The sequence below is a fragment of the Sapajus apella genome, unplaced genomic scaffold, assembly GCF_009761245.1.
Source record: "Sapajus apella isolate SASKATOON/1434 unplaced genomic scaffold, GSC_monkey_1.0 scaffold14, whole genome shotgun sequence".
NCBI classification, from domain to species: domain Eukaryota; kingdom Metazoa; phylum Chordata; class Mammalia; order Primates; family Cebidae; genus Sapajus; species Sapajus apella.
Window position 1 is genome coordinate 6,173,579 of NW_022436954.1, and position 10,992 is coordinate 6,184,570.

The following is a 10,992-nucleotide window of genomic DNA, read 5'->3' on the forward strand; positions in this document are numbered from 1 at the left end:
ATGTTGTGAGGGTGGGACCCTACAATGGGATGAGTGTCCTTATAAGAAGGCAGAGAGATCATGTGAGAACACAGCAAGAGTGCCACCGTCTTCCAGCCAGGAAGAGGCTTTGCCAGGAGCCAAACCTGCCAGCACTGTGCTCTTGGACTTCTTAGCCCTCAGAACTGCGAGAAATAAAAGCCTGTCATTAAGCCACCCAGTTTCTGGTATTGCATTATAGCAGCCTGAGCTGACTGAGACACCGTCCAAGGGGGAGTCAGACTGGGTGGTCCCACCAGCCAGGGAGGGTGTCCACCTCTGGGAAGAGTCTCCCACAGCCATTCCTGGTTAAACATTACCTGTTCCCGCTCCCTGCCTCCCTGCCACTCCCTCTCCCAGCCACCTCCTCAGGGAGCCATAAACGCTGCCTTCTTTGGTTTTCTCCCAGGACTGTGGGGTTCTGGAAAAAGCTGTACCGGCTGTCACCTCTGCTGGAAGCCAGGGTCTAGAGGGGAAAGACTGGGGGTCCAGGGCAGAGGGGACCCTCGGGCTCTAGCCCCTCCACACACACACATACATGCACATACACACTCCCGTGCACACACACACATACATGCACACACACTCCCGTGCACACACACACATACATGCACACACACACTCCCGTGCACACACACACGCACACACACAGGTGTTTCTTCTTAGTCCCATGATGCACAGGGCTCCCGCAGATCCTCCCAGGGGAGCTCATGGGCTGGGTTAATGAGCTCCTCAGGTGCCTGCCTCAGGCAAGATGCCCCAGCCTTCCTGGTTTCTGGGAAACAGTAATTCAGAGAAACAGGGATGGCCTCACTGCATGGGGCATCCCACTCCAGCCTCTGCCCCTAGTCCCCTCAGAGGCAAGGAGGGCAAGGCCCAGCTGTCATGCCCAATCCCGCCCACCCAGGCATTTTAAATCAGGATCCTGCATTAGTAATACTAGAATCCAGAATATGACACCGCAAATCTCAGGAGGGGGAATCCTTGCCACAAAGCACTTCACAGTATCCCAAGAGCTTTCTTCTCATCTCATTCCTTCCCATCTTCAAAACAACGGTCAAATAGATATCATTTCTTTGTGATCGCCAAAACACTGAGGCTCCAGGTGATAAACGGTGAGTGGAGTTCCAGAACTCAGAGTCACGTCTTTTGACTCTGAAACCCAGACTTGTTTTATGCTTGGTTCTAGGGATAGCAGGGGACTGCTGCTTTCCACACCTCTGCTCATAACAGACGTCACTAATCGGTCATGGTTTGGCAGATATTGCTAATCAATTGCAGTACTCTTTTTTACTAAGCTCAGAGGCATCCATGAACTCTTTAAAACAACGTTCAGCCACCATCACCTATCAGAAGATCACATCTGTAGTGTTTGCCATTCTTGTGATCCCACAACATCAGCCATGAGCCCTCAGGTCTCAGGTACAACCCCAAAATGCTGTAGTCACTAGACCGCAGGACCCTACATACTGCATGCATGCTGCTCTTGGACGTTACTGGCCCTTCTTTACAATAACCCAAGAGCTACTGGCCCCTCTGGCCCCCAGAGGCCCCATCCAAGTGTGGTCTCTCTTAGAGACAGAACAACAGTGCAGATATGCCTGGGGCTTCAGGCTTTGCTTTATTTTTATCTTTAAAATTTTAATTAATTAATTTTTTTGAAACAAGGTCTTGCTCTATTGCCCAGGCTGGAGTGCAGTGGTGAGATCATAGCTCACTGTAGACTTGAACTCCTATGCTCGAGTGATCCTCCCATCTCAGCCTCCTGAGTAACTGGGACTACAGGTGTGTGCCACCATGCCCCGCCAATTTTTTGTATTTTTATTAGAGATAAGGTCTTGCTGTGTTGCCCAGGCTGGTCTCAAACTCCTGAGCTCAAGTGATCCTCCTGCCTGGGCCTCCCAGAGTACTTGGATTACAGGCATAAACCACTGCACCCAGCCTAACAAAATTATTTTTTTCCCCATGTTACAGGTTTGGAAACAGTAACACAGATGAAATTATGAACCCAAGTCACGCAGCTTGGAAGCTGGGCTCCTAACCACTGGACATCAATCTTTCCACTGCCACTTGGTCTGTTGTATGAAAACACTCATGTATCCATCTGTTCTTCCTAACACATTGCTTGTTTTTGCAGATATGCTTCAATAGTGGTCTCAGAAGGTTTGGGGGTGGTTGCATTATCTGGCTTAGTTCCTGCCGTGAGCCTGGGAGTGTGTAGTTGTACCATCCTCCAGCCCAGACCCTTACAGATGAGAAAATTAAGGCTCAGAGGAGAGTCACTTTCTGAAAGCTGGACAGCTCCAGTGTGGGCTGTGATCTGGAGTTCCCCAAATTCCAGAGCCCAGAGGCTCTCTCTTACCTCACAGGAGCCCTCAGTCCTCACTGGCTTCTCCTCTCAGCTCAGTCCCTGGCTGCCTGGCCTTTCTCCCCTGGAACACCCTCCCCACACCTGGCCTTTGGTTTTCCATCCTCTCCACGCTCCACTGTTCTCTTTCCAGAGAAGGGGCCCAACCGGAAGGCCAGTTCATATTAGGAAATTCTAGCCACGTGAGCAGCCCTAAGCCAGGGATTCTGGGCAGCTGGTGGCTTTAGGAGAAACTGAAACTTGGTTCTCTGGGGGCGGGCGGAATGGTGACTGGGGATTAAAAGAGCTGTCGCTTCCTCAGGCCTCCAGAGGGCACTGGGAAGTCACAGCTGCTGAGGGACGCCTCTGCTCCCCCGCCTAAGCCATGCACCTCTGCGGGGGCAACGAGCTGCTGACCGGGACAGTGAGTACAGGGGATTGGAGATGGGGGAGCAACCCAAGGATCCCCAGTGCCAGGCAGTGAGGGCTGCAGGCGGGAGTGCCCAGTCCCAGCTCTATACTCTGAGCTGTGTGACAGAGGGCTCGACATGCCCTTCTCTGGGTCTCACCTTCCTCCCCAGGGGGTTGGAAATGAGGCATTTCCAGTTCTCATGTTGCAGGTCCAGCCTCTGGTTTAGGACTTGGCCTCTATGTACTTGCCCTCTCCTAACGTACCTATTCCCCCCCACTACCCTCACAGGAGCCTTTCCTTCCTTCTCCAAATAACCCAGGCCTGCTGGGCGCGGTGGCTCACGCCTGTAATCCTAGCCCCTTGGGAGGCCAAGACGGGTGGATCACATAAGGCCAGGAGTTCAAGACCATCCTGGCCAACATGGTGAAACCCCATCTGTACTAAAAATACAAAAATTAGTCGGGTGTGGCAGGGCACGTCTGTAGTTTCAGCTACTCGAGAGGCTGAGACAAGAGAATTGCTTGAACCCAGGAGGCGAAGGTTACAGTGAGCTGAGATTGTGCCACTGCACTCCAGCCTGGGCAACAGAGAGAGATTCTGTCTAAATAAAATAAAAGAAAATAAAATAGGCTGGGCGCAGTGGCTCACGCCTGTAATCCCAGCACTTTGGAAGGCTGAGGCGGGTGGATCACGAGGTCAGGAGATCGAGACCATCCTGGCCAACATCGTGAAACCCCATCTCTACTAAAAATACAAAAATTAGCTGGGCGTGGTGGCTCATGCCTGTAATCCCAGCTACTCAGGAGGCTGAGACAAGAGAATCGCTTGAACCTGGGAGCTGGAGGTTGCAGTGAGCTGAGATCATGCCACTGCACTCCAGCCTGGGCGACAGAGAGAGACTCTGTCTCAATAAAATAAAATAAAATAAATTCCCTGTGCCATGGTTTCCTTTGGAGGCTCTGCCCTTCTCACAGGAACCTCTTTCACTCACCGTGGGCCCTGTCTCAGCCTCTGTCTCTTGGTGCCCCCGTGTTTACAGTGAGCCTGCTGTGGACACGGCCCCAGGGAGCATATGGCCAGGGTACAGCTGTGGCAGGAGCCTAGGAGCATTCAGAATCTGCAGCCAGGGCGGCCATGGTCTTGGCTGAGGTCCTTACCCTCAGAACATACACTCCAGAGAGACCTGGGGGAGAGGGCTGGGCTGTGAGCACTCCAACAGTTCCTCTTGCTCTGACTTTGCAGAGCTTTGGACATTTGGATAAAATATTCCGTCTAAGTTTCATTGACCCCAGGGTACAGGGTGGTCACAACTGTCAACTTTTGAGTCCACTCTTCCGCCAGCATGAACCCTTCATTCATTCATTCGTTCTTGGCTACCACCTCACTAGAATGTGAGCAGTTTGAGGGCAGGGATTTGTGTATATTTTTTTTGCTATCATGTCCCCCTAGCTTAGTGCCTGGAACATAGTTGGTGCTTATACATGCTTGTTGGGTATATGAATATCTGCTTTGGGCTTGAGCTGGGCATGGGCACAGGGAGCCACATCTCCCTTCACAGAGCTCACAGTTAGGAAAGTCCACACCTTGGTGTGGAGATCATGGCAATGAGAAGAATGGCAGCTGAGCTTTATGCCACGCCGCTCTGGGCTGCCTGCCACATGGGCCTTCCCCCTCTGCTGTCATGCTTCCGTTGCAGGGATGGGGCGACTAGGCTCAAGAATGTGGGCTTGGCCGGGCACGGTGGCTCACACTTGTAATCCCAGCACTTTGGGAGGCCAAGACTGGTGAATCACCTGAGGTCAGGAGTTTGAGACCAGACTGGCCAACATGGTGAAACCCCATCTCTACTAAAAATACAAAAATTAGCCAGGCATGGTGGCACGTGGCTGTAGTCCCAGCTACTTGGGAGGCTGAGGCAGGAGAATCACTTGAACCTGGGAGGCAGAGGTTGCAGTGAGCCAAGATCACACCACTGCACTCCAGCCTGGGCAACAAAGCAAGACTCTGTCTCAAAAAAAAAAAAAAAGAAAGAAGAAAGAGAGAGAGAGAGAATGTGGGGTTTGAAGTCAGCTCTGTCCGAGTTTGAATCTCAGGCTTCCCATCCTCCCTGCTTTCCCTCCCTGCCTCAACGTGAGCTGTGAGCAAGACACAGGGGTGAGGCTGGCGTGGCAACAGGGTGTGCAGTGCCTGCTATGGGGGTTGTGGGTGCCAAGTGAGCTTCTGGGAGAACAAAGACCCTCAGGAACTTGACTCAAAGGGAAACCCTTGGCCTTATGAATGGCGGGCCAGGACGGAGTGCACCAGGCCTGTCTGGGACCCCTAAGTCCTCTGCCTCGTGCCCTTCAGGACTTTGAGGAGCATCAAAGGCAGCTGAAGAAGAAGCAGAAGAACCGGGCAGCGGCCCAGCGAAGCCGGCAGAAGCACACAGACAAGGCAGACGCCCTGCACCAGGTGCGGACAACCCCTTTCCTTGTCTCTGTCTCCACTTACTGGCCCAGCCACCTCTTCTCACCCCACCTGTGAGCAGATCTCCCCCAAACTCCTGTATTTTTCTAGGTCACCTGAGTTTGGGATGAGGAAAGGGTCCAGTGGCTGAGATTTGGAAATGTCTGGGTGTTGAGTACAAACCATGTGCTAGGTACACACCAGGCTTCAGGGACACAAAGGGTTATCCTCAGCCCCGCCTTGCCTTAAGGTGCCCACAGTCTAGGGGAAGGAAGACAGGAAGTGGAGGCAAATTGGGAGACACCAACACAATGGCCAGCTGAGGCACTGATTAAAATGCAGATTCTAGGCTGGGCATAGTGGCTCACGCCTGTAATCCTAGCACTTTGTGAGACTGAGGCTGGAGGATTGCTTGAGCCCAGGAGTTCAAGGCTGCAGTGAGCCATGATTGCACCACTGCATCCAACCTGGGCAACAGATCGAGACCCTGTCTACAGAAAAAAAAAAAAGTGGATTATTCCTCCTCTGCCAGGTCTCACTTCATAAGGCCAAGTGAGGCCCAGGGACCTGCATGGTGATCTGTGATTAATCACCTCGGGGTCAGAGTTCAGGAGGTGACCAAGAGAACTCTGGTTTAGGGTCAAGATGGGTGTGGCTTCCAGTCCCAGTTGTAAGTTACTTCCTTTACTGAGCTTCATGCTCATCTGAAAATACCATAGACGCTGGCTAAAAAACCAGACATTTATTTCTTCCAGTTCTGGAGGCTGGGAAGTCCAGGATCAAGGTGCCAGCCAGTTCAGTTCAGGCGAGGGTGCTCTTCCTGACTCGTAAGTGGCTGCCTTCTCTCTGTGTGCTCATGGTCTCTCAGTGCACGGGAGAGGACAGGGTGATCTCTTTCCCTTCCTCTCCTTTTTGGTGTTTGTTGTTGTTGTTGTTTTGTTTTTGACTCTTGTTGAGTTTTGCTCTTGTTGCCCAGCCTGTAGTGCAATGGCACAATCTCGGCTCACCACAACCTCCACCTCCTGGGTTTAAGCAATTCTCCTGCTTCCGCCTCCCGAGTAGCTGGGATTACAGGCATATGCCACCATGCCCAGCTAATTATTGTATTTTTAGTGGAGATGGGGTTTCTCCATGTTGGTCAGGCTGGTTTCAAACTCCCGACCTCAGTTTGTCCACCCACCTCGGGTTCCCAGACTCCTGGGATTACAGGCGTGAGCCACCGCTCCACCTGTTTTCTTTTTTTTTAATTGAGACAGAGTCTCACGCTGTCACCCAGGCTGAAGTGCAATGGCCCTATCTCAGCTTACTGCAACCTCTGCCTCCGGATTCAAGTGATTCTCCTACCTCAGCTTCCTGAGTAGCTGGGATTACAGGCATGTACCACTAGGCCTGGCTAATTGTTGTATTTTTGGTAGAGACGGGGTTTCACCATGTTGGCCAGGCTGGTTTTGAACTCCTGGCCTCAAGTGATCTACCCGCCTTGGCCTTCCAAAGTGCTGGGATCACAGGCATGAGCTGCCGCACCCGGCCTTCTCCTTTCTAATTTTTAAAATTCATTTATTGTTTATTTACTTATTATTTCTTTTATTTTTATTTTTAAATACAGATGGGGGTCTAGCTATGTTGCACAGGCTGGTCTTGAACTCCTGGGCTCAAGCAATGCTTCCACCTCCACCTCCCAAAGTGCTGGGATTACAGGCACAAGCCACCATGCCTGGCCCCTTCCTTGTTTTTTTTTTTTTTTTTTTTTTTTTTTTTTTTTTTTTGAGAGGGTCTTGCTGTGTTGTCCAGGCTAGAGTGTGGTCCATGATCTTGACTCACTGCAACCTCAGCTTCCCAGGCTCAAGCAATCCTCCCACATCAGTCTCCCAAGTAGCTGATACTATAAGCATGCACCACTACACTTGGCTAATTTTTGTATTTTTTGTGGAGACAGCGTTCCTCCATGTAGCCCAGGCTGGTCTTGAACTCCTGGACTCAATTGATCCACCCACCTCAGCCTCCCAAAGTGCTGGGATTACAGGCTTCAGCCACTGCTCCCAGCCTCCCTTCCTCTTCTTATAAAGCCACCAATCCTATCAGATTAGAACCCTATCCTCTATCCTAGGACCTTATTTCATCTAAATTACTTTCTAAGAGCCTTATCTCTAATCGTAATCACACTGGGGGTTATGGCTTCAACATATAAATGTTGGAGGAAACACATGGAGTCTATAGCACACAGGTAGTGGCATAGTGGGTGGTCTGAAGAGGAGATGAGCCGGACTTGGTGGCTGACACCCATCTCTACTAAAAATCCTATTTCTACCAAAAATACAAAAATTAGCCACACATGATAGCTAATTAGCCAATCCCAGCAGCTGGGATTAGAAGCATGTGGTAGCTAATTAGCCAGTGCCAGTAGTGGGATTACCGGCACATGGTGGCTAATTAGCCAATCCCAGTAGCTGGAGCATTAGAATTACTTGAATCTGGGAGGTGGAGGTTGCAGTGAGCTGAGATTGTGTCACTGCACTTCAGCCTGGGTGACAGAGACTCTGTCTCAAAAAAAAAAAAAAAAAAGAAGAAGAAGAAGGAGAAGTATGAGCTGATCTTTAAGGATGAATGAGAGTTTCCCCAGAGGATGAAGCTAAGAAAACGCTTTGGAGACAAATGACACAGTTCTGGCACAGGCGTGGGGAGCAGCACCCTGTAGACTTGGTGAGAGTGAGGACTGGTGCTCAGAATGGTGCCGAGGAGACCCATGCGTTCATTTATTCCTTCCTTCCGGAAACGCCTGTTGAGTGTCTCCTGTGTGCCAGGCACTGTTCTAAGCACTGGAGATAGAGCTGTGGACACATAGACAAAAACCCACCCCAGCTCCACCCACAGGGCTCCTATTCTCCTGGGGAAGCCAGACCAACAAACAAAGGATCCCTGCAGTGGTCAGGATGTCAGATGGTGTCAGATCCTGTTGAGAAAAAAGGGAAGAGGGAAGGAACGAAATTGCAATTGTCACTCCTTGAGTGGTGATGTTTGATTCTCCTGAAGGTGGCAAACGAATGAATAAATGAATGAGTGAGTGGCTCAGCTCCTGGAGGTGAGTTGAAGCCTTTACAGCATTTAGGCGAAGGCTGACATAATGATACATTTTAGAAATGTTCATCACTCCACCTGCAGAGACAGAGTCTGGGAGTGGGGCCGCTGGTGGCTTTCAGGCCTGTTAGAACTTTGAGTCCAGGGCCAAAACCACACTTCTAAGCAAAACACCCTTGGAACTTCTTCTTTCAAAGTGTCCAGAAAAGGGGGTGGGGGGACTGAAGGAAGTCGTTCAATTTACTCAGCCCTATGAGATGCAGACATAAAATTCTTTCTGCATTTTTATCATTATTGTTAATGGTTATTTAGAGCTGCATATTGATAGTGTCTCAGAGGTTCTCAGAACTGGCGTTCAGCAGAATAGAGCTTAATAAACACTGATTCAGGGGTGCAGAATCGAACACACTCGTGCTGTCAACCTGTAAAACAAGCCCCTGAATCTTCCCACAGTGCTCGTCAGAGCGAGTTCTGGGCCCTCTAAAGTTCTGGCAGTGTTAGTAAGCAGTCTAGGACAATATGACATCAAGTTGCCACGGGAAGGCCCTGTTGGGATTTGCAGGGGGGAGGGCGGTGGAAGGGTGTCCAGGCAGAGGAAACAGGAAATGTGGCAGAGAAGCAGAGTTCATGTGACGGTCAGGAAGGGAGGGAAGCAAGAAAGAAGGCGGGAGAGAGAAGACCAGAAGTCTGAGCTGTGGCCACCACACAGGCCTGGAATCTTACAACAGTGAATTTGATGGGAGCCTCTAAAGGGCTTTAACCTGCAATTAATGACATGGTCGCCAAATGACTCCTGTGGGCAAAAGGTGGGAATGGGTGGTTTGGGGGGCACACGCGTTGGCAGCCCATGGAGATCCCAGGTGAGAAATGGCACCAGCTCAGGGCACCAGCGATGGGATGAGAGCAGGCAGATCTGAGCCCCCTCGGGGTGGGATGGGGGATACGCGGTGGATGGTTATGAAGGGCTGGCCAGGCACTTGGCTATTCCGATGCTGGTGGCGTCTTTCTCCTGAAGTCGAGGACCTTGGAAGGGGCCAAGGCTCTTACAGGGCCCCTGACACTGGCTGAGTTCCCTCCTCGCCCATCTACTTCTCTGCAGCAGCACGAGTTTCTGGAGAAAGACAACCTCACCCTGCGGAAGGAGATCCAGGCCCTGCAGGCCGAGCTGGCATGGTGGAGCCAGACCCTGCACGTGCATGAGCGCCTGTGCCCCATGGATTGTTCCCCCTGCTCAGCTCCAGGGCTTCCGGGTTGCTGGGACCAGGCTGAGGGGCTCCTGGGCCCCAGGCCAGAGGGACAACATGGCTGCCCGGAGCAGCTGGAGCTGTTCCAGAGCCCAGACTCCTGCTCCCCAGCTCAGCCGCTCTCTCCAGGTCCACATTCTCATGATTCACCTGGCCTCCTCCAGTCCCCTCTGCACTCACTGGCCCTTAGCCCCACTGTGGTTCCCAGACCTCCCATCCAGCTGTCCCCCAGCCCTCTTCTGTTTTCTTCACACACTGGCTTCAGCCTGCTGGGGACTTCCTCTAAGCTCAGTGCCCTCCAGCCCAGCCCCATGGCCCAAACTGCCCCTCCACAGCCCCTCGACCTGGAGCACCCCGCCAAAGAGAAGCTGGGGTCCTCTCCCGACAACCCTTCCTCTGCCCTGGGGCTTGCATGTTTGCAGAGCAGAGAACACAAGCCTGCTCTCTCGGTGGCCGCTTGGCAAGGGCTGGGTGTCGATCCCAGCTCTCACCCTCTCCTGGCCTTTCCTCTGCTCTCCTCTGCTCAAGTCCACTTCTAACCTGGTCCTTGGAGCTGGGTTGGCCCCTTCTTTGGGCTCAGGAAGCATCCTTAACACACAGGCATCTCCTCCCTTGCTACTGAGGGCTGCCCTGCGTGACTGACCAGCTGGTCCAGGGTTTCACAGTGGAAAAGGAAGCCATCACTGATGCCTCCCACTGTGACAGGCCCTGTCACCATCAATATCTTGTTTCAACCTTACAGTTGACCTGAAAAACTGCAATTATCACTCCACTTTTTCAGATGAGGAAACACAGCCTCAGGGAAGCCAAATGACAAATCCAAGGTCACAAAATCTTTCCTGGGGCCTGAAGCACCACCCTCTGCTCCTCCTCCTCCTATCCTGGCCCAGGCAGACTAGCGGCTGAAATCCTGGAAACTGAGGGCTGATGTGAGAAGGTTTGTGTGCTGGGAGCAGGACAGGGCTCTCCCTGCTGCTTCGTAATTCCAGGGCCAGAGCCCTGCAGGCCCAGCAACCCCGACCCAGCTGGGGCAGGTCCAGTGCGAGCAAGGGCCAAACAGAAGCTCTGAGGTGGACTCTTGCTTCCCCTTCCCCTAGAAGTGTTTTCAGTGCCAAGAAGCTGAACCTGGCCAGGGGCAGTGGCTCATGCCTGTAACCCCAGCACTTTGGGAGGCTGATGCCGGTGGATCACCTGAGGTTGGGAGTTTAAGACCAGCCTAACCAACATGGAGAGACCCCGTCTCTACTAAAAATACAAAATTAGCCAGGCGTGGTGGTGAATGCCTGTAATCCCAGCTACTAGGGAGGCCGAAGCAGGAGAATCGCTTGAACTCGGGAGGTGGAGGCTGCAGTGAGCCGAGATAGTGCCACTGCACTCCAGCCTGGGCAAGAGCGAAGCACTGATTCAAAAAACAAAGAGGCTGAACCTGTGGGCTGGAGCTGGGGAGAGGC

General features: G+C 52.2%; 1 protein-coding gene across 1 annotated transcript; it reads left to right on the forward strand.

The window, feature by feature from the left end:
- Positions 1-1,992: 1,992 nt before the first annotated feature.
- On the forward strand, positions 1,993-10,739 carry BATF2 (basic leucine zipper ATF-like transcription factor 2). Its single transcript, XM_032282896.1, has 3 exons — positions 1,993-2,789; positions 5,124-5,228; positions 9,397-10,739. Exons 1-3 carry the CDS (start codon positions 2,751-2,753, stop codon positions 10,078-10,080), a joined length of 828 nt encoding a protein of 275 aa, XP_032138787.1. The 5' UTR covers positions 1,993-2,750; the 3' UTR covers positions 10,081-10,739.
- The last annotated feature ends 253 nt before the right edge of the window (positions 10,740-10,992 follow it).

Coding starts and splice junctions, on each gene's coding strand:
- BATF2 (XM_032282896.1), top strand. CDS start 2,751: ATGCACCTCTGCGGGGGCAACGAGCTGCTGACCGGGACA. Junction 2,790..5,123: donor ACGAGCTGCTGACCGGGACA/GTGAGTACAGGG, acceptor CGTGCCCTTCAG/GACTTTGAGGAGCATCAAAG. Junction 5,229..9,396: donor AGGCAGACGCCCTGCACCAG/GTGCGGACAACC, acceptor ACTTCTCTGCAG/CAGCACGAGTTTCTGGAGAA.